A 20,979-nucleotide genomic window follows, 5' to 3' on the forward strand; every position below is an offset into this window, starting at 1 on the left:
AATGGAGGTAATAATAGTACTTACCTCACATGGCTGTTGTGAGGATTAAATGAGATCATATATGATAGCACTGCATGTTAGCTAATATTAAATAAAGGTAACTGCTTTTTCTCTTCCTCCTCTCTCCTTTCCCATACATATAGGATAAGAACTTTGAATCTGGTCCTAGGATTAAAAAGAGCACTGGAATTCCCAGAAGTTTTATGATGGAGGTGAAAGATCCTAACATGAAAGGTGCAATGCTTACCAACACTGGAAAATATGCAATACCAACTATAGATGCGTAAGTATTCAAATTAGGTATGATCTATGGAGACTACAGTCAGTCCAGGTGATAGTGTTCTATTTAATCTTGGGCTTGTGAGTTGGCTACTTGGATTCCTTATGAACGTTGTATACCAAGACTTAGTCTCCACATGTTGCATTTCTGTGTTAAGAATGAGAGGCTGCAGTCTGCTCCATTTAAAGCAAATTTAAAATGGATTTGGGGTTTTTTTGCTGCCAGTGAGTGCCACTTCCCTTGTGATCTTCTAATTTTTCTTTTTCTGTCATTCCCTGCTTTCTTCCTCATTCACATACATACTCCCACATAGTCTTATATGCTGTTTGCATCCTTTAAAAGAACAAGACAAGTATCTTAAACTTTCTGAGAAGCAGGACGGTTAAGAATAAAAGTTCTGCAAGATATCAAGGCAAATTTAAGTGCCAAGATTAAAGGAAATGCTGAGGTATCTTGAATAAGTTTGGATATACTGTGTGAGTCTTAAGATTCTGAAGTGTGGTTTATTTTATAAACCATCAGTTCAGATCAGCTATAGCTCTATAAGCTATACCTTAATGCTTATTTTTAATGTGTTTTCAGATTTTATTTTATGAGCCAATTTTTAATGAAATGAATAGACAGTAAACCTAGAGGCATAGTTCAACTAGGTAACTTCCCATTTTATATGCTTTTATTAATACATTTAATTACCTTTTTGATTACCATCAACAGTTGTAAAGTCTCACAATATAAAACACAGTATTAAGTGTTCTTTGGAATATGGTTCGGTAACTTAATCGTGCATAAGAATCTCTTACAAAAGTATGTTAAATAACCTAGGTACCCTGCCCCGCCCCCAGGGATTATATGATGAGACTCTGAGTCTGCATTTTTTAACAAGTCCTCGAGGAGATTATGAGTTTAGGGGATCCTTAGGGCATACCTTGAGAAACATCAATTTAGAGAGTAGATGTCCATGTTCTTAGTGACAAAATGTATATTAAGAACAGTTCTCCTCAGCTTCATGCTATATTGTCAGATGTGGTGAGCAGGTAAGGATGATGAAAATGGCTATGCTTACAGAATGATACTGAAAAAAGATTGTGTTTTTGAGTAGGTAAATACATTGTTTTTGAGTAAATACATTGTTGTAGTTCACAGATAAGAATTAATGTTTTCCTAAACTCCCAGCCCTACTCACTTTCTCAACTTCACTCCCATCTATTTTTTATCAGTCTACCATCCTGTGTTTTTGTGGTTCATCTTAGAGCAATTTGTTGTTATGCTGTTTCTAATTCAGACATTTCATACATGATTCCAAACAGCTTTAGGTTGAAATTGATGACTTTTACAGACACAATTTAAGAGCAGACGGCTACATATTAATATAATATGTAGATATTAAAGTATTTAAATAGAAATTTGTGTTGGAAAAATTAACATCACCTGTGAACCCCTACTAATAATTAACTTCATTGCTTTTGAATACTGAAATACAGAAGCCCATTTGTGCCAAACACACAGCAAATACTGGGGAAAATGGGAACCCAAATATTTTAAATGAAACTTTCACCTTCTCCACTAACACCACTGATAAGCAACTTAGACTCTTCTTCTGTTTCTTTTTCTATCCTCTCTTCTCCTCTTTTTTTTTTTTCTTTTCTCTCTTTTGGGCAGTGGGAGACTCCTCTTTCACAAATTGGGAACAATGGGGCATAAGCAAATTGATACATATTTCTGGAATCGTGGTGATGTCTGTGGAGCAACTGCAACACAAATAACACACCTAAGGTACCCTGCTCTGTCCAGATGAGATTCTTTCATTTTAGCATTTGAGATGAACACACTCTGTTCCTGAATGAAACAGAAAGGATTTCTCTAGGAATTCCTGTGTTTTACAAATGTGCCTGTTTACAAAGATGGGGGTGTTGGAAGCACTGGTGATAAGTCTGAGAATAGAATATTTTGGTTTTTTATTTTTAATATATTTAATACCCAACATTTCTGCAAAGTACATTTCTACGAAAAATGGACCTCCAAATATCTAATGAGGTGTTCCTTTAAATTTTTCACACATATTTTTAATATCTAAGTCATGAATATTTCTTAATTGACTATAAATAGATTAATCTCTCTTAAAATGTTAAGTATAGTAGAACACTGTTTTGAAGTCTGATTCTGGCTATTAATTACTGGTGTGATTAGTGACATATTTCCCTTGAATTATCCCCCTTAATTGTGTAATGTCAGTTCCAATTTTAGTTTCCCATATTGTGGTATTCACATTAGTACCTTCACAGGTTTTGGGGACTGTTAGACTATGGAGGAAGAAAAAACAATTTTTTCCCCCAAGAAACATGGTAGTACAGAAAATAGTGATTAGGGTGTTGTCATAGCTTAAGCTCAAATCCCGTCTCTGCCACCCATATAAATATAACTTTGTGGCACTGATTGTGTCGCTTTACTTCTCTGGCTCTCAGTTCTTAGAGTTACAGATTCGAAGATCCTTTTAGCCACTTTCATAGCATTTTTTGTCTTTTTTGTTATACTTGTTTAGGATTTTGTTTTATATCTTTTTGTTCAGGGGAGGATGTTCATAACTGCTCCCTTATTTGGGGAGGTACACACTTATATAAACTGATTTGACATTGTACTGAATTATAAGTATCCATTATGGTATAGTAGAATATATAAATTTTTTTGGAAATACTTTGCCTTAACAATGTTAAAACACTAAAACTTTCTTTTACAGAGAAGCATATGCAATTGGGAAAAAAGAAAAACCACCTTTTTTACCAGAGGAACCATCATCATCTTCAGAAGAAGATGATCCTATCCCAGATGAATTGTTGTGTCTCATCTGCAAAGATATTATGACTGATGCTGTTGTCATTCCATGCTGTGGAAATAGTTATTGTGATGACTGTAAGAAATGTTGAATCTTTGACAATACATAATTTAGAGTATGTGTATTTCCTTGGAAAGGCTGTTAGCAATATTGTATATTTTAATAATATGAATTATTGATAAATTAATCAATGAGCATTTAATAACTTTTTGTTGCTACTTTTTTTTAAAAAAAACAACCACCTCCTTGTCCTTTTAAATATTAGAATTGACCACATTCTTTACCTTCATCAAGGTGACTTTACTGAGGTTTTATAAAATGTAGGATTTTTATTTCCTCTGTGTTTTAAATGGTATACAGAAATTTAAAAGCCTTTTGGGCTTTAGATATTCCAGAAGTACTTTTAAATGATATCTAAGTCCCTTTCTAGGAATGTGAAAAATAGCTTATTCTAAAATTCTTAAGTGTGATTGAGAACTACTCTGTAAAGATATTACCCAACATTTGCCAGGGGGTTACTTGTGAATCATTTATATTCTATTAGCACTTGATTTTTTTTCTGCCACTTATCTTAAGTTTGTCCCTTCTTACGTCATCTGAAAATTTCATTGCTCAGTCCTGCTCTGGTCTTCATCATTTCTAAAGATGGTTTGGGGGGACTTCCCTGGCAGTCCAGTGGTTAGGATTCCACACTTCTACTGCAGGGGACGCAGGTTTGATCCCTGGTCTCACGGCCACAAAATAAAGGTAGTTTTGGAATACAGATCTTTTTTATGGGGCCTCTTCAGTGAAGACCAAAGTCAAGAAGAGGTCACTTAAAAGTTGTTTCAGAGTGTGTCTTGAATTTAACAGACCACTTATGATTGGATTTTTTGCAACACTGAAGCATAGTCAGTGCATCTATAATTTAGTGTTGGTTCTTACCTGCTGTGCTATAGATGTCTCTGATTTCCTTGCCTGAACAATGCTTCTGTTATTTATAATGCCCTTTTCTAGTGATGCTTTTTTTCTTAGCACCACATACCTTGTGGGATCTTAGTTCCCCTACCAGGGATTGAACCCGGGCCCTCAGCAGTGAAAGTGCGGAGTCCTAACCACTGGACCACCAGGGAATTCCCAAGTGATGCTTTTTTAAAAGCCCTATATTAGCCATGTAATGTTTTTGTCTCTTTGTAGACTATTTCTTTTCTTTTTTTTTTCCCTATAATATTCCGATTACTAGCTAAACAAAGAGAATAGTATTTGGGAAAGAGCATCTTTTCCCTCAGTTTAAATGTTTGTTTAGCTTATATCCATTACTTCTGTTTTTAAGATAGAGATTAGAGCAGAGGAGTGCTATCAGGCGAGAAATTTTACTTTTAAATTTCTTAATCTAAGAATAGAAATGGTTAGTGATGTGTGCTTGAAAAACAGTAATGTAACTGAACACATGTAAACTGTCTTTTTAATTCATTCAGTAAAAACTGGGTTCCTAACTATGCTTTTGTTAATATTTAAAATCTTATACATAGGTATAAGGACAGCTCTCTTGGAATCAGATGAACATACATGTCCAACATGTCATCAGAATGATGTCTCTCCTGATGCTTTAATTGCCAATAAGTTCTTACGACAGGTAGCTATATTTGTATCACTTTTTATGAAAAAATTTTAAAAATCTTTTAATTGATTTAACCGTACTTGAGTAAATACTACATTACATTTTTCTGCATTTTTATGATTGGTGTCTGTAGGCTGTTAATAACTTCAAAAATGAAACTGGTTATACGAAAAGACTAAGAAAACAGTTACCTCCACCCCCACCCCAACTACCACCTCCAAGACCACTCATTCAACGGAACCTACAACCTCTGATGAGGTCTCCAATATCAAGACAACAAGATCCTCTGATGATTCCAGTGACATCATCAACTCACCCGGCTCCATCCATATCTTCATTAACCTCTAATCAGTCTTCCTTGGCCCCTCCTGTGCCTGGAAATCCATCTTCTACCCCAGCCCCTGTACCTGATATAACTGCAACAGTCTCCATATCAGTCCACTCAGAAAAATCAGATGGACCTTTTCGGTAAGTCTATGTATTTCTCGCTGTTAGGAAACAAGTGAGATCAGTGATGTAGTTTTTTTTATTGTATATTGCTTTAACAGTTGTTTTAGTGACCTTCAGTCTGTTGCATCCCACTGTGCTCAGTAAGGTGGATGACTTGTAAGAAATGACCTAGTCTTTGGGAATTCACTGGCAGTCCAGTGGTTAGGACTTGGCACTTGCACAGCTGGGGCCCAGGTTCGATCCCTGGTTGGGGAGCTAAGATCCCACAAGCCACGCGATACAGCCAAATTTAAAAAAAAAAAAAAGAAAGAAATGGCTAAGTTTTACTGGAGGAACAGACAAATGAAGGAGATTCATTTGCAAATTATTAAGCATCCCAAGGTCAAAAACTATATACATTGCCAGCAAGTCACATTAAATGTTGAATAATATCCCATGACAGTCAGCTCTGCAGTTCACAAGAGGGAGAGGTCACTTATGGTCACCTCTTATGGTGTTATTAGAAAACAGTAGATTTGAGCAGAACTAAGAACAATTTGGATAAATAGAGAAAGAGGGGATGAAATACTGGTAGAAGTAGAGAGGTCAAGAAATGATTGTTTTGGAGCATAATTATGTAGGAGAGTAGTGAAAACTCATTTAAATCCTACCACTCCTGAAATGAAAGGGACCTTTATAGTCCAATGGCTCATAAAGGCTTAAAAAATCAACCAGCTTTTAAAAAATAGATGCCAGGGGTTTGTTCCCAGAAACAAAATCTTTAGGAGTAGGACCTTTACAAGTATATTTAAGAAATCCCTGCAAAGTATTATATATAGGATGGATAAACAAGGTCCTGCTGTATAGCACAGGGAACTGTATATTCAATATCGTGTAATAAACCATAATGGAAATGAATGTGAAAAAGGATGTATATATATGTATAACTGAATCATTTTGCTGTACAGCAGAAATTAACAGAACATTATAAATCAGCTATACGTGAATAAAATAAAAATTTTTTTTAAATCCCACTTAACCTATTTCAGCCTTTTATTTGATTAATAGTGGGAATAAGGCCCAGAGAGTTCATTGACTTATCTAAGGTTACCCTTTGATTTAGTGGTAGAGGTGGAAGTAGAATTTACTCTTAATCCTTTATTTATTTATTTTGTCTCTCAAGTTTTTTTTTTTTTTTAGCTTTACTAGTCTTAAAACTGAACCAATTTCTATCATATCTATCATAGATTGTACTTTTTTTTTTGCGGTACGCGGGCCCCTCACCACCGCAGCCCCTCCCATTGCGAAGCACAGGCCCTGGGCGCACAAGCCCAGCAGCCATGGCCCACGGGCCCAGCCGCTCTGCGGCACACGGGATCCTCCCGGACCAGGGCACGAACCCGCGTCCCCTGCATCGGCAGGTGGACCCCCAACCACTGCGCCACCAGGGAAGCCCGATTGTACTTCTTAAGGAGGCTTCTTCATTTTACATTTCACTTACATATGAAGAACTCTTCAAAAGTCCAGTCCTCTCTCACTTTCCCCAGAAGTTTTCATCATCTTTGATGTAACTCATCTTAATGGAAGTGTGATGGATGAACAGTAGCAAGATGTGACTTTTACTCTTTATTTTCCTTTGATAATTTTTACTCATTACATGCAGAAGTAAACTTTATAATCCTATTATCACAGATTATGTATTCCTGAAATAAGAATATTTGTGTAATGCAGACATTTCCTTCAGGTCTATTATTTTTCAAACTTTACAAGTATTATATATAGAGGCCTCTTAAATATGACTCACATCCTTGTAACATGGAATTTTTTTTCAAAAATATGGAAAATATTGCCTATTTTTTCCAGTTTTATCGAGAAATAATTGACATACATCACTGTATAAGTTTAAGGCATACAGTACAGTGATTTGACTTACATATATTGTGAAATAATTATCACAGTAGGTTCAGCTAACATCTGTCTTCTCATGTGTAAATACAATAAAAAGGAAAAAAAATTTTTTTCTCTTGTGATGAGAACTCAGGATCTATGCTCTCTTAACAGCTTTCCTATATACCATACAGCTGTGTTAGCTATAGTCATCATGTTGTACATTACGTCTCAAGTACTTATTTATCTTATATAACTGGAAGTTTGTAACTTTAATCCTCCATTTCTGGTGACTTTTTAATGTAGTGTAAATTATATTATTATCTAGGGATTCTGATAATAAAATACTGCCAGCTGCAGCACTTGCATCTGAACATTCAAAGGGAGCCTCTTCAATTGCAATTACTGCCCTTATGGAAGAGAAGGTAAGTTTCACTGGCTTTTAAATTTGGAGATTTATTATTATTACAGTAGAGTTTTTTGTTTTGTTTTTTTAACTATACCTTTTTGTTTTTTTCCTAAAGGGTTACCAGGTGCCTGTACTTGGAACCCCATCTTTGCTTGGACAGTCATTATTGCATGGACAATTGATCCCCACAACTGGTGAGTAAAATCATTTTGGTTTGAACTTTTTTCCTTAAAAAATAATTTTAACTTTATTTAACCTGTAATTTTATATTTACTTATTGGTTTTGTTTATTTTTGTTTCCAAGGTCCAGTAAGAATAAACACTGCTCGTCCAGGTGGTGGTCGACCAGGTTGGGAACAGTAAGTATATGTCTCAAATAATCTTCAGATGATTGCTTTCTAACCGGATGATGGAAATTACAATCTCAGCAGTGTGTGCTGAGTGTCTTTTACTGTGAACTCCTCTTTTATATGCCATGTTAACACAGTTTTTATGTAAAATGTCACAAATTCAAGACTATATGAAGAATTCTTCCTAAAAAATTAGTAATTCTTTTCTATAATAATAAGATGTAAACTCATGTAAATTCTTTTTACTTTTATGGCTTAACAAATGGTGATCTTGGCAGAATCTCAGTTAATGAACAGATAAGAATTACTTGAAAGAATATTTTAAATACTGAGTCAGTTATTATGCTGGTAGATTAAACTTTCCTCTTTAATTTGGATGTTTTTGATTTGAGTAAATAAACACATAATAAGATTAAAGTCTGTCAAACACAAAATTTCTCATTTTGACTAGCTATGTTAATGAAATTTTATTGCGTATTAAAATCTGTAGGGTGTGGGAGACACTGCTTTGTGAATGATCCCTGGTGTTCTCCTTACTGCTGCAAGTAATAAATCCTTCCGTCTCCCAGAAGAAAAAACAAAAAATTCTTTAGGGTATGATTTTCTACCCTGGAGTACTAAGAACTTTGATCTTCTATAGGATGTTCTATGGCATTAAAAATCAGATTTATTTATTGTTTTTATATAATTATTTCTATTTATGTGACCTATATAAATGGGCTCATATATTTATATAAACTGGCTTATATTCTAAAACTTTAATCTTTTTGTTTGAAAGATAAACCAAACTTCTTATAGAAAAAGTATGTTAGAAAAAGTATGTTAGTTGAGAGACTAGCAGAATATATCAGTAGAAAGAACACGGGATTTGGAGACAGACCTGGGTTTGAGTCCCATCTCCTGCATTTGCTAGCTATGTGACAAGGGTATGTGATTCTACTTCTCAGCCTCCATTGCCTCATCTGTAGAATTGGAATGGTGCTACTTACCTCACATGTCAAATGCCTCTGCGTAGTGTCCAGCAGATAAAAGAGCTCTTTTCCTTTTCTCTAACAATAAGTTCATAGAGAAACTTATAGGATGCTAATTAAAATACAGTATTACATAAAATATATATTGAAGCTTAATTGTTTATAATATGTTAATCAGAAAGAATATTTCATTTTAAGTAAATATAACACTTGCTCATATCTCTGTCTGAAACAAGTTTAAGAATCAGGATCAGGGAGTAAGGAAAAGTTTTCAGAATAGTTAAAATAGGTATATTAAAGTCTACACACGAAAAGGTGTGTATAATACTCAAGCCTATTTTATCCTTCTTTCCACACAGTTCCAACAAGCTTGGATATCTGGTTTCTCCACCACAGCAAATTAGAAGAGGGGAGAGAAGCTGCTACAGGTAGGCTTGCTAAAAATCTTGAAAAACAGTAATCTGATGACACACTGAAAAATATAACACAAATTAAAGCACAGTAGTGGTAGGGGGAGTGGGTTCATTTGGTTTATACTTTCCTCACTTATATCTTAAGTAGTTGCCCTTAAGAGGCCTATAAAAGAATAGATTACATTTAATATTTTATATATATATAAATTTATTTATTTTTGTCTGCGTTGGGTCTTCATTGCTGCACGCAGGCTTTTTCTAGCTGCGGCGAGCAGGGGCTACTCTTCGTTGCCATGCGCGGGCTTCTCATTGCTGTGGCTTCTCTTGTGGAGCACGGGCTCTAGGCACACGGGCATCAGTAGTTGTGGCACATGGGCTCAGTAGTTGTGGCACATGGGCTCTAGTGCGCAGGCTCAGTAGTTGTGGCGCACGGGCTTAGTTGCTCCACGGCATGTGGGATCTTCCTGGACCAGGGCTTGCAGGCGGATTCTTAACGAGTGCGCCACCAGGGAAGTCCCTACATTTAGTGTTTTAAATGGGTTTTTTAAATTTTTATTTATTTATTTATTTTTAAATGTTTTTTTAAGGCTACATCTTTACTACTCCTTCCCAAGGACTGCTTTCTCCCTGTCAGCACACAGCAGAATACTGGCTTACATTTACTCTGTTGAGTGTAGAGGGTGGTCAGTAAGGCCCAGACAAACTAAGGTGTCGATTTAATTTAAGATGGATGTTAACGAGCTCAGCTCCCAAATGTGAAGAAGACTTGGATTTATTTCTCCCCTAGACTCAGTTATCCCCATCTTCTACCATCTTCTCTTCCAAAAGTTTAGACAGAAGATTGTTAGGGGCCCTTGCCCAGAAGATGCACAAGCAGTGTTAATCTAAGAAGTAAGCCATATAGTTCTTACTATCTAGGTCATACTTAAGGGTATCTTCTAGTGCTCCAAAGAGAATTGCTAAGCTTATGAAAGATAACTACTGTTTTGTTGCTAGATCACATATTTAATAAGAAGATAACATTTACTAATCAGACTCTGAAAAGAGACCTGAAATCTAAATCCCAGCTGCTGCTATTGTATACCAGTTACCTATAATTTAAAGATCCTTTTAGCTTAACAGAAATAAGCCCACTTTTTTTGAAGAAGCCACTGTTTGTTTGATGAGGCAGAATTTAGAAACTTCGGCTAGCACCGTTAATTTTAATCTAACCCTTTGAGAGAAAAAGTGAGATTTTCAGTTGTTAATTACAAATGTTAAAACTAGTATTTATTCTACTTTGTTTTTAATTAAATTTGTTTGTTTGTTTGTTTTTGGCTGTGTTGGGTCTGTTGCTTGCACGCGGGCTTTCTCTAGTTGAGGCGAGCAGGGGCTACTCTTTTTTGGGGGGGGGGCTACTCTTCGTTGCAGTGCATGGGCTTCTTATCGCGGTGGCTTCTCTTGTTTGCGGAGCACGGGCTCTAGGCGCGCGGGCTTCAGTAGTTGTGGAATGCAGGCTCAGTAGTTGTGGTGCATGAGCTTAGTCGCTCCACAGCATGTGGTATCTTCCCAGACGAGTGATCAAACCTGTGTCCCCTGCACTGGCAGGTGGATTCTTAACCACCATGCCAGCAAGGAAGTCCCATGTTCATTCTACTTTGAAGGGTCTTATTTCCTCAAAAATATTATAGGAAGTGGGTTTTCTTCATTTAAACTTTTGGTCTTGGAAGGCATTTTGGGGAGAAATAGATCACAGAGACATTAACCTGTCAGTTCCTTTAAATGACAGATTAGGAAGTAACGAGATCATTGTGGAGTGATATTTGGACTTCACAAAAGATAACTTTTATCAAAAGATAAAAGTATGGCATCTCCATATAAAGAAGACCTTGTAAACTTATCTCAATCCCTAACTGGCCTTAAATGTTGTTTTTAACATATAAATGATGTTACTTTTACATATAAACAATATCAGTGTCCCTGTGCTTATTTGAATAGTTGATTCTTTTCCTTGTTTGTGGATTGAAAAGATTATGAGTAGAAAAGATAAGGTTACTTGTCTCAGATGCTTTAATATCTTGGAATTTATTTTTCCAGAAGTATAAACCGTGGACGACACCACAGCGAAAGATCACAGAGAACTCAAGGCCCATCACTACCAGCAAATCCAGTTTTTGTACCTGTCCCACCCCCTCCCTTGTATCCTCCTCCTCCCCACACGCTTCCTCTCCCTCCAGGTGTTCCTCCTCCACAGTTTTCTCCTCAGTTTCCTCCTGGCCAGCCACCACCTGCTGGGTATAGTGTTCCCCCTCCAGGGTTTCCTCCAGCTCCAGCCAATTTATCAACACCTTGGGTATCATCAGGAGTACAGACAGCTCATTCAAATACCATCCCAACAACACAAGCACCACCTTTGTCCAGGGAAGAATTCTATAGAGAGCAACGACGACTAAAAGAAGAGTAAGTGTTTGAATTTGAAATTACTCTACACTTTCATTTTCTGATGTAACGTTAAATAGGTATCTTTGGAAGCATTTTCCAGTGTTTCCAGTTAGTATAAGAAAAATCACCTAAAAATTAAACAAAGCCATACAAGCAGCTTCCTCAGGGATTCCTAGTTATTTATAGTTTTAAAGTGGAAAACTAATGACAATTTCATTCATTTCATTCATGATCTAATTACATTTGTCTTGTTAGTTTTCTTAAATGGTTTTTGTTAACTTTCGCTCTTTAACTTTATTTTACTAGGGAAAAGAAAAAGTCCAAGCTAGATGAGTTTACAAATGATTTTGCTAAGGAATTGATGGAATACAAAAAGATTCAAAAGGAGCGTAGGCGCTCATTTTCCAGGTTAGTGTTTTGCAAGCCTTCACAACAGAATTACAAATGGGACTTTGAATATCCAGGGATTAGCTATGGATATAAATAACATTGCAGTGATGGAATTTTTCTGATTCGGTCTAGGTTTATAAAAATGGAAATGTAGCTTATTTCCCAATATCTGTTTATTGAAATATCTCACTGTAAATTCTATTGTGTAGAACTAGCTATGGGGATTAAATTGCCCTTGTCCCTTGAAGTTATTTATAGTGTGAAATAATTGGGAAATGTTTGTGGAAGGAAAAAAATAGTGGACTAGCCAAAGATTACATTTCTGAGGCCCCTTTTACCTAAGGCTACAGCTTTCTGCTGGAACATTAACCTGTGTGATTATGAACTAATAGTAGAATACAAGTTGCTTTATTGATAGAAAAACTGAATTATAAATATTCCCAGGAAGTTTGTTTAAAAGACTTATTTTTTATGCTTGAGATGTTCCTTTTAAAGCTAGACTATTGGCCAACGTAGGACAAAAAAAGTTACTCCTACTTAATAATCAGATAGGAAGTAATGTTTAAATTTAATTGGCATTTTATTTAATGCTAGGTCATATAACTCACGGTACATTAATGCACTTCACTCTAATTGTTAAGGTTTCACTCTTGTTTTATAACAAGTGATTGCTCCGATCTTTGTGTACTTTATTCCATTCCAGTAGAGGTCACTGTGCCTCTTTAATCATCTAAGATGAAATGATATAAATAAATAATGAACCATGAGGAGAACATACTGAAATCTGAGAGTCTGTGTTTTATTTTGTATATATTTCTCAACTATCAACTATTGTTTTATTTTTGCTTTTAGGTCCAAATCTCCCTATAGTGGTTCATCCTATTCAAGAAGTTCATATACTTATTCTAAATCAAGATCTGGTTCAACACGATCACGTTCTTATTCTCGATCATTTAGCCGCTCACATTCTCGTTCCTATTCACGATCACCTCCATACCCCAGAAGAGGCAGAGGAAAAAGTCGAAATTACCGTTCACGGTCTAGATCGCACGGGTATCATCGATCTAGGTCAAGGTCACCCCCATATAGACGGTATCATTCACGATCAAGATCTCCTCAAGCATTTAGGGGACAATCTCCTAATAAACGTAATGTACCTCAAGGAGAAACAGAACGTGAATATTTTAACAGGTACAGAGAAGTTCCACCACCTTATGACATGAAAGCTTATTACGGGAGGAGTGTTGACTTCAGAGACCCATTTGAAAAAGAACGTTATCGAGAATGGGAGAGAAAATATAGAGAGTGGTATGAAAAATATTATAAAGGCTATGCTGCTGGAGCACAGCCTAGACCTTCAGCAAATAGAGAGAACTTTTCTCCAGAGAGATTTTTACCACTTAATATCAGGAATTCTCCCTTCACAAGAGGCCGCAGAGAGGAGTACTCTGGTGGACAGAGTCATAGAAGTCGAAACATAGGTGGCAACTATCCAGAAAAGCTTTCATCAAGAGACAGTCACAATCAGAAGGATAATACAAAGTCAAAAGAGAAGGAGAGTGAAAATGTTTCAGGAGATGGTAAAGGAAATAAACATAAGAAACACAGAAAAAGAAGAAAGGGGGAAGAAAGTGAAGGCTTTCTAAACCCAGAGTTATTAGAAACTTCTAGGAAATCAAGAGAGCCAACAAGTGGTGAAGAAAATAAAACAGACTCATTGTTTGTTCTCCCAAGTAGAGATGATGCTACACCTGTTAGAGATGAACCAATGGATGCTGAATCCATTACTTTTAAATCAGTGTCTGAAAAAGACAAGAGAGAAAAAGATAAACCTAAAGCAAAAGGTGACAAGACCAAACGGAAAAATGATGGATCTGCTGTGTCCAAAAAAGAAACTGTTGCAAAACCTGCTAAAGGACCTCAAGAAAAACTAGATGGAGAGCGTGAAAAATCTCCTCGATCTGAACCTCCACTTAAAAAAGCCAAAGAGGAGACTCCAAAGACTGACAATGTGAAATCATCATCTTCCTCTCAAAAAGATGAAAAGATCATTGGTACCCCCAGAAAAGCTCACTCTAAGTCAGTAAAGGAACACCAGGAGACAAAACCAGTCAAAGAGGAAAAAGTGAAGAAGGACTACTCCAAAGACGTCAAGTCAGAGAAGCTAACTAGTAAGGAAGAAAAGACCAAGAAGCCTAATGATAAGAGTAAACCACTTGATAGCAAGGGAGAAAAAAGAAAAAGAAAAACTGAAGAGAAAGGTGGAGATAAAGATTTTGAGTCATCTTCAATGAAAATCTCTAAATTAGAAGTAACTGAAATAGTGAAACCATCACCAAAGCGCAAAATGGAACTTGATGTTGAAAAGCTGGATAGGACGCCTGAAAAAGACAAAATTTCATCATCAACTGCTCCAGCCAAAAAAATCAAGCTTAACAGAGAAACTGGTAAAAAAATTGGAAGTACAGAAAATATATCTAATACAAAAGAACCCTCTGAAAAATTGGAGTCAACATCTGGCAAAGTTAAACAAGAAAAAATCAAAGGAAAGGTCAGGCGAAAAGTGACTGGAACTGAAGGATCCAGCTCAACACTCGTGGATTATACCAGGTATCTGATAATGGGTGGGTGGAAAAAGTGGAATATGATAATTAAGAATGTATTGATGTTGGGGGTTAGCTGGTTACTCTTGTCTTTGAAGAAAGGAATTGTTAAAAGATAAGTAGATTTTGGGGGTGAGCCACATTTGTTTTTATATAATCATACACTTAAATCTTTATATCTCAGCAAAACAAGTGGCTTCTGAAAGTTAAAAGGACATTTATCATGTTTAAGTTGGTCTTTTTATACTTATCAATGTTTAATAACTGTAAGTTCTTCATGAATTAAAAAATATTTTAATTCTTTTTAGTACCAGTTCGACTGGAGGCAGTCCTGTGCGGAAATCTGAAGAAAAAACAGATACAAAGCGAACTGTCATTAAAACAATGGAAGAATATAATAATGATAACACAGCTCCTGCTGAAGATGTTATTATTATGATTCAGGTTCCTCAATCCAAATGGGATAAAGATGACTTTGAATCTGAAGAAGAAGATGTTAAATCCACCACACAGCCTATATCAAGTGTAGGAAAACCTGCCAGTGTTATAAAAAATGTTAGCACTAAACCATCAAATGCAGTCAAATATATTGAAAAAGAAAATGAGTCGTCAGAGAAAATTCAGAAACTCACCAAGGAAGTGAGCCATGAAATTACACAGCATGAGGTCAAAAGTTCAAAAAACTCTGCATCTAGTGAAAAAGGGAAAACCAAAGATCGAGATCATTCAGTGTTGGAAAAGGAAAACCCAGAAAAGAGGAAGAACAGCACTCAGCCAGAGAAAGATAGTAATCTGGACCGTCTGAATGAGCAAGGAAATTTTAAAAGTCTGTCTCAATCTTCCAAAGAGACTAGAACTTCTGGCAAAGAAGATAAGCATGATTCCATTCGAGGTTCCTCAAATAAAGACTTCACTCCCAACAGAGACAAAAAAACTGATTATGACAACAGAGAGTATTCAAGTTCCAAACGTAGAGATGAAAGGAATGAATTAACAAGAAGAAAAGACTCTCCTTCTCGCAGTAAAGACTCTGCAGCTGGACAAAAAACTAAGCCAAGGGAGGAGAGAGATTTGCCTAAAAAAGGAACAGGAGATTCCAAAAAAAGTAACTCTAGTCCCTCAAGAGACAAAAAACCTCATGATCATAAATCCACTTATGATACTAAACGTTCAAGTGAAGAGACGAAATCTGTAGATAAAAATCCCTGTAAAGATCGTGAGAAACATGTGTTAGAGGCAAAGAACAATAAAGAGTCAAGTGGCAATAAATCACTGTATATACTTAACCCACCGGACCCACAGATTGAGAAGGAGCAAGTTACTGGGCAAATTGATAAGAACACCATCAAGCCTAAACCCCAGTTAAGTCATTCCTCTCGACTGTCCTCTGACTTAACTAGAGAAACTGATGAAGCTGCTTTTGAACCAGATTACAATGAAAGTGACAGTGAAAGCAATGTATCTGTAAAAGAGGAAGAAACTTCAGGGAAAATTTCTAAGGAACTGAAAGATAAAGTAATGGAGAAAGCAAAAGAGAGCCTGGACATGGCAGCAGTCAGCCAGGTAGGTGTAACCAGGAGCCAGAGTCAAAGCAGCCCTAGTGTCAGTCCAAGTAGAAGTCATAGCCCTTCTGGAAGCCAAACCCGAAGCCACAGTAGCAGTGCTAGCTCTGCAGAAAGTCAGGACAGCAAGAAGAAGAAGAAAAAGAAAGAAAAGAAAAAGCACAAGAAACATAAAAAACATAAGAAGCATAAGAAACATGCAGGCACTGAAGTAGAATTGGAAAAAAGCCAAAAACACAAACATAAGAAAAAGAAGTCAAAGAAGAGCAAAGATAAAGAAAAGGAGAAGGAGAAGGATGACCAAAAAGTGAAATCTGTCACTGTGTAAAAGGGCAGATTTTAAAAATTGACTTAATTACTAAGTCATCTGTATTAAATTTTGTTATAATGTAAAGAGATTCAAGCCTTGTAAATAATGATATGGAAGACCCTGTGCTGCACTTAAAATATTGCTGCTTGATTATTTGATTTTTACATCAGAGCTTTATAACACGAACTTTTGTACAGAATTGTGAGTTGTGACCATGTAACATGAGAGGTTTTGCTAGGGCCTATTATTTTTAACCACCATAATTAGTTGGGGTGGAGTTTACTGTACTGTGAAATTTTCACATTGAATTTTTTTAATTGCCTGGCAAAAGCTGATATCAGTTCTAAAATATCAGCAGAATGATTTGCTGAATTCATTACAACTCCGTTATGTCACTTTTTGATTACAATAAAAGTTTTCAGTAAACTTTTCATATGTTGAATATCTGCCTTATTTGAAGGAAAGTGTGTCATGTCTCTTCCCCCTTCCATTTTCATATTTAAAATATCCTTTGAGGCTTTAGTATAAGCTGAACTGTATATGTAAAATTCTGAAGTAAACATGGAAAATGTACTTTATTAGTGGGCTGGTAATAGGTAGCCAGAAATAAGAAATCATAGTTAATTGGAGATCTGGTTGAATAAATCTGGAAGGGTCTTAAATATAGTAATTAGAAGTTTGGACATGAATTTTAGAGATGAGGAATTTTGATTTGTTTATGGTTATGTATTTTTCTTGAAACCCTGATAAATGAGTATTAAATTCCTTGATAAAGTGCTAAGTAACACAACAGTCTGTGGCCTACCCAATCTGTCCAGGTGACAGAAGCAAGCAGCAATAGGAGGCAAGAAGCACTAGGTAAGGCTACAATGGATTTCCTTAATGTCTCTGGTTTAGGAAGTTTATTGTAAGCAATAAAAAGCTATTGAAAGGATGTCTGGAAGTAGGATAAGAATGGTACATTAGAAGCATAGCTGTATAAATGCAGATTAAGAAGACAATGGCTAAAAGCAGGAAAAGACCAGTTCTAGTGTGAGGTAGTGGTCCTAAAGTACTTTGGCAGGGGGCATTGGACTATGGTAGTAGAAGAGGAAAGGGTTTACATTAGCAGCAACTTTTATTAACTTCCTGTCTTGCCTTGATTCATTATTTCCAGAGCGTACAGTACAATATTTACAGTATTGTATACCATTGTTGGTACTCAGTTTTAGATGGTATACAAACATACTTAAATGTGTGTAATGCAGCATTTAATATTTAAGGAAAAAGTGATTTAAAGAAAAATTGTAAGGGTGATAGTAAGAATGCTATTAGCCTTATGAAAGCCATTCAGGACTGAGTTAAGTTTGGGAAATGTTAAGTTTGGGAAATGCTGGGAAAAGTTTGGGAAATGTTAAGTTTGGGAAATGCTGCCTTTAAATGAAACCGACTTGACTTTCTGAAGTCACATTTTTTTATTCCTAGACGTCTCCATCACTGGGGATGGGATGCCTGTTCTACCCACTGCCAACCTCACCCCACCCTACCCACAACACATACCACTTGTATTTTCAGATACTCCAGCAAGACTACACTTTTTTAAAATTATTTGTTTATTTTTTGGCTGAGATGGGTCTTTGTTGCTGCACGTGGGCTTTCTCTAGTTAACGGCAAGTGGGGCCCACTCTTTGTTGTGGTGCACAGGCTTTTCATTGCGGTGGCTTCTCTTGATCACAGGCTCTAGGTGCGTGGGCTTAGTTGCTCCGCAGCATGTGGGATCTTCCTGGACCAGGGCTCAAACCCGTGTCCCCTGCCTTGGCAGGTGGATTCTTAACCACTGTGCCACCAGGGAAGCCCAAGACTACACTCTTAATACTTAACTAATCTCGACCCAAAATCTAAACTATATCTCGCACGTTCACCGAGGATTTTGGCATCTAGAACTCACTTTTTATCATAAATTCTGTCATGTGAGGTCAGTTTCATTACCTAGGTGCATTGTTATTTCAAGCTCAACTCACCTTCACTTTAATTGCAGTCCACTCCTACGACAATTTTCCAGAGTTGTTAATCACCCGTCACCATTCCCATCTTAAATTAAAACTCCATTATGTCATCTGCAACTTGGTTTTTCAGCTCCATTCTCTATTGGCCTGAGGTTTCAACTCATCCCGTAGTTATTCTTTTATTGTCCTTCCTTCTATAGTTGCCTATATCCCATCATTTCAGCCACATGCCAACACTCCCCAAACCTGCTCCCCCTTGTCCATCTTGCTGTATCTGAACAGGTTAAACCCCAAATCTAGATACAGGTGCTGCATGCTGCTTAACAAAATTAAAAGGCTTGAAAGAAAATTTAAGAAATAAGTGTCGGGTACTGTGCTAGGTGCAGTGCTTGATCCTTAAAAATCCTGATGGCTCATGTTGTCTAATGCTGGTTTGAGCACGCAACTCCACTGCCTCTGAAGGTTCAGTCCAGCCTTGGGTACTCCAACTAGTGCCTAACTTGTCCACCTCACCCCTGCCATTTGGTGTTGGACATGTGAAACCTCTCCAAAAAGACAAGGTTATATCTGAACTCAATTGGCTGTTTCACCTGGCTGGAATTTCCTTCCTCCTCTGCCTGTCTTCACAAGTTCCTACCCATTGTTTGAGAGTTAGCTTGATTGTTTTGATTTCTCTCAGTGCTGTCTGCCATCCTCAATATACATACTCAAGATGCAGTAGAATCACTGAATATGCTATAGTAACACCAAAGTGCTTACTAACAGGCTCTGTTTGGTTGTCTCCCTCAATGGATCATGGAAACCAGGAATATGTCAACTTTTTAAAGACAGGAAAAAACTTTTGAGCTACTATAGACTTGGGTGATAGTATCCTTCCAATGACTAGCTGCTTCAGTGTGCCAGGGAAACTCCAAAGCCTTACAATTAGGAATCTAAAAATAACTCCTTTGCTAGTCTCAGCATGCCAAATGAAGAAAGCAGATGCCCTCCAAAATGTTTAGGACAGGGATTCAGAGAGGTAGAAAGCTAGTTAATGGTTTATGCATCCTGATTTGTGCAAGTGTCCTCATCTATGTCTTGTCCACTTTTTCCTGCCTTTAATTCCTTTAATGAGCACTGTTCTTATTTTACAAAACTACATAGAACAGAACCTCTGATTTGGAACTTCCTTCTGAGTGCTTTTACACCACTGCCATTTACTTAAGCTAGCTTCAGTGGGTCTCTTAACAACAAAGGCCTCTCTAATACATGTATATAGTGTACCCTGCTTTTTCTTTTTATATGTCATAATCACATCCTTTTGACATTAACATTTTTCACATTTTTTAAGAATTGAGAATGATCATGAAAAGAGAACTGAATAAAAGTAAGCCATTTAACTCCTTGATAAAGGGTAATGTAGAGCTGCTAGAAGTGAATAACAGGCATACAATGTGAAAGAAATGGGGTTAACAGGAATATTCAAAGATTTCACGTGAATTTTTTCAGTAACCTCAAGTATAAACAGTTTATCAAGTCTTTGTTGCCTTTGAGATTATTTTTAAGATCATGTTAAAAGGACCTTTTTAGGGCTTCCCTGGTGGTATAGTGGTTAAGAATCTCCAGTGCAGGGGACAAGGGTTCGAGCCCTGGTCCGGGAAGATCCCACATGCTGCAGAGCACCTAAGCCCGTGCGCCACAACTACTGAGCCCGTGCGCCTAGAGCCCATGCTCCACAACAAGAGAAGCCACCACATGAGAAGCCTGTGCACCGCAAGGAAGAGTAGCCCCCGCTCACCTCAACTAGAGAAAGCCCCTGTGCAGCAACGAAGACCCAATGCAGCCAAAAATAAATTTATTTAAAAAAATTTTTTTAAGACTTTTTAAAAATAGCTATTGATAATTTCATTATGCACTTAAAGCTGGAGGGTGAACAGTGATCTTTTATTAAAGCCGACACCAACGTGAATCTTTTCCACTTTGCAATGTGGCTGTTTAGTAATTTGCTATGAAGTTGGCTTGGCCAGTGTGAATCTTTCTCAATTTAATTGTTAAAGTCTTTAGTAGTAAAAGATACTAATACAAGAGTGGACATACATTTAGGATTTAAAAGAAAATATTCTTTTGTAGAGATGTTAGCACCTTAAAATTATAATAATTGCTTATAAATGTTTTTACCTAGGCTTAATGATATATGAATAAAGCTGGTAGACTGATTCTTTTTCATGTCCTAAAAATTAATAAATTTAATGAAAAATGAACATGAGGGGGGCTTCCCTGGGGGCGCAGTGGTTGAGAGTCCGCCTGCCGATGCATCAGGGGATGTGGGTTTGTGCCCCGGTCTGGGAAGATGCCACATGCCGCGGAGCGGCTGGGACCGTGAGCCATGGCCGCTGAGCCTGCGCGTCCAGAGCCTGTGCTTCGCAACAGGAGACACCACAACAGTGAGAGGCCCACGTACCGGAAAAAAAAAAAAAAAAATGAACATGAGGCAAACTATATCAGTGCTAGATACCAGGTAAAGCATAGGAAGGGCAGACATAGAAGTGTGTAATTTCTG

The 20,979-nt window shown here is 36.9% G+C and overlaps 1 protein-coding gene across 2 annotated transcripts in view; it reads left to right on the forward strand.

Moving 5' to 3' along the window:
• The window catches only part of RBBP6 (RB binding protein 6, ubiquitin ligase), a 32,167-nt gene extending 15,282 nt beyond the window's left edge, over positions 1-16,885 (forward strand). Inside the window, exons 7-18 of one of the 2 annotated variants that reach the window (XM_060122268.1) lie at positions 144-283; positions 3,015-3,187; positions 4,622-4,725; positions 4,844-5,178; positions 7,355-7,451; positions 7,551-7,629; positions 7,740-7,794; positions 9,116-9,184; positions 11,246-11,608; positions 11,897-11,998; positions 12,833-14,590; positions 14,892-16,885. In XM_060122268.1, the coding sequence (XP_059978251.1) occupies positions 144-283; positions 3,015-3,187; positions 4,622-4,725; positions 4,844-5,178; positions 7,355-7,451; positions 7,551-7,629; positions 7,740-7,794; positions 9,116-9,184; positions 11,246-11,608; positions 11,897-11,998; positions 12,833-14,590; positions 14,892-16,473 (4,857 nt within the window). In that variant the 3' untranslated portion in view covers positions 16,474-16,885. The remainder of the gene's footprint in view (positions 1-143; positions 284-3,014; positions 3,188-4,621; positions 4,726-4,843; positions 5,179-7,354; positions 7,452-7,550; positions 7,630-7,739; positions 7,795-9,115; positions 9,185-11,245; positions 11,609-11,896; positions 11,999-12,832; positions 14,591-14,891) is intronic. The other variant, XM_060122269.1, reaches the window with a different exon arrangement.
• Positions 16,886-20,979: the final 4,094 nt, after the last annotated feature.

The sequence above is a fragment of the Lagenorhynchus albirostris genome, chromosome 15, assembly GCF_949774975.1.
Source record: "Lagenorhynchus albirostris chromosome 15, mLagAlb1.1, whole genome shotgun sequence".
Taxonomy (NCBI): domain Eukaryota; kingdom Metazoa; phylum Chordata; class Mammalia; order Artiodactyla; family Delphinidae; genus Lagenorhynchus; species Lagenorhynchus albirostris.